A 1,829-nucleotide genomic window follows, 5' to 3' on the forward strand; every position below is an offset into this window, starting at 1 on the left:
ATTATTAATAAATTACTGACATAGCAAAATTTAGACCATTAAATTATTAAAAAACAGTTTGAATTTAGAAAAATTTATTTGATAGACTACCCTAAAAAAACCTAGATGATCATAACCCCACCCAGGCGTCTTTGCTTCTATCTGGGGCTTTTATTGGGCTGGTCACTTCTTGTTCTTCTTCACACGGCCGATGTGCCTTGCCAACGGCTAACTGGACATCCTCGAACTGCTTTTAACAGCTAACTAAACTGAGTATGTTTTAGTTACATTTTGCTGGTCACGTGAGTCAGTCTCTGGCCTCGATACCCGTCCCACTTTTTCAGTATTGTCTCAATCCCACCCATCTACTCGGCTGCAGACCTGCCTCCCTTCTTTAATTGAAATGATAGAATGCAGCTAGCACAATTTATTTTCAAATATACATTCAGGATCTTACCTTTTTCGCTCTTCATTCTCACATAAGCTGACAAGCCATCTTCTTCTTCTTCTTCTTCATTGTGTCTCTCTGAACTTCTTGCTCCATCTGTTTTTTTATTTCGAAAAATCCTTACTCATTCTACATCAAAAGGTCTTAACTCATCAAGAAAACCATTCTGTTTCCTTTCTCGGAATGAAGAAGATGATGGTGTTTCCTAGAGAGTCATCGAAGAGTGACAAGATCGATGCAGAGGATCGGATATCTGAGTTGCCTGAACCCATTAAGCAGCACATTCTGTTTTTCATGTGCCCTGAAGATGCTGCCCGTACCACTGTTTTGTCCAAGACATGGCAACAAACATGGAATTCACTCCGCAGGTTAAGTTTTTTTTCTGTAGGTCTTGATTGTACCAAAACTCTGGAAATACTCCACACGGAAAAGGTAATAATTCAATATTTTAAGTTTTACGAGCAGATGCTTCGCCTTCTTGTATCGGTAAGTGGCTTGAATTGGTTCTTGGAAATTACATCAATCAGCTACTTCTTGACATTATCTTCGAATACACTCTGCCTAAGCAAATGTTTGCAGCTAAATCATTGGCCATATTATACTTAAGGGGTTGTAGGTTGGTAGAATCTTTTTTTGATGAAAATGCTAAATTTACTCGTCTGAAGGAGCTGACTTTGGACAAAGTTGTTCAAGATGGGAATGCGATACAAGAACTCCTTAACCGCTGCCCTGTGCTTGAAGCGTTTTCAATTGATAATTGCTTGAACGTATATTGTCTTGAGCTTTATAATCTCCCCAACCTTAAGATGGCCAAAATCAATAGAGTGGGAATGTTTTACATTAATGAAGCTCCTAANCACAGGTCAGATTGACTGTAAAAATCTTGTATCCTGTAAATACGAAGGAAAAACAATCCCATCCTTGTTGATTAATTCTTCTAGATTACAAGATGTTCAACTTAGACTATTGACAGACTATCCTCTAGACACTTGGTGGTTTCTACGATTAAAACAATATCTAGAGACATTTAAGCAACCAGGAGTTCTTCTGAACTTGCAGCTGCAGATCGAATCTTCTATGGTAAGCCTTCTGTGGCCTCTTTCTTTGTCACTTGATGCAGAGACTATTAATTATTTTTTTCTTTAATGAGAGATTTTGGGGATTTATTTTTTCGATAATTCTACATAGTAGTATAATTCAACATTTATCTTTTAACATGCAGGTTGAAATAAATCCAGAGCTGTTAAGTGAACAATCAGTTTGTCCTCTTACAAATTTTAAGCATCTGAGGTTCCTACATATTGAATCTTCACAAAATCATAGAGATATTATAGATGCCATGCTATGGACTATCCATCCTGAAATGATATCAGTAAATTTGCTTTCACAACCAGACAGTGCA

The 1,829-nt window shown here is 37.3% G+C and overlaps 1 protein-coding gene across 1 annotated transcript; it reads left to right on the forward strand.

Annotated features, from left to right (window-relative positions):
- Window positions 1-610: 610 nt before the first annotated feature.
- Window positions 611-1,299, forward strand: LOC112007748 (putative F-box/LRR-repeat protein At5g02930). The gene is made up of 2 exons (XM_065767022.1): window positions 611-859; window positions 955-1,299. Exons 1-2 carry the CDS (start codon window positions 611-613, stop codon window positions 1,297-1,299), a joined length of 594 nt encoding a protein of 197 aa, XP_065623094.1.
- Window positions 1,300-1,829: the final 530 nt, after the last annotated feature.

Source organism: Quercus suber, unplaced genomic scaffold (assembly GCF_002906115.3).
Source record: "Quercus suber isolate HL8 unplaced genomic scaffold, Cork oak 2.0 scaffold_766, whole genome shotgun sequence".
NCBI lineage: Eukaryota > Viridiplantae > Streptophyta > Magnoliopsida > Fagales > Fagaceae > Quercus > Quercus suber.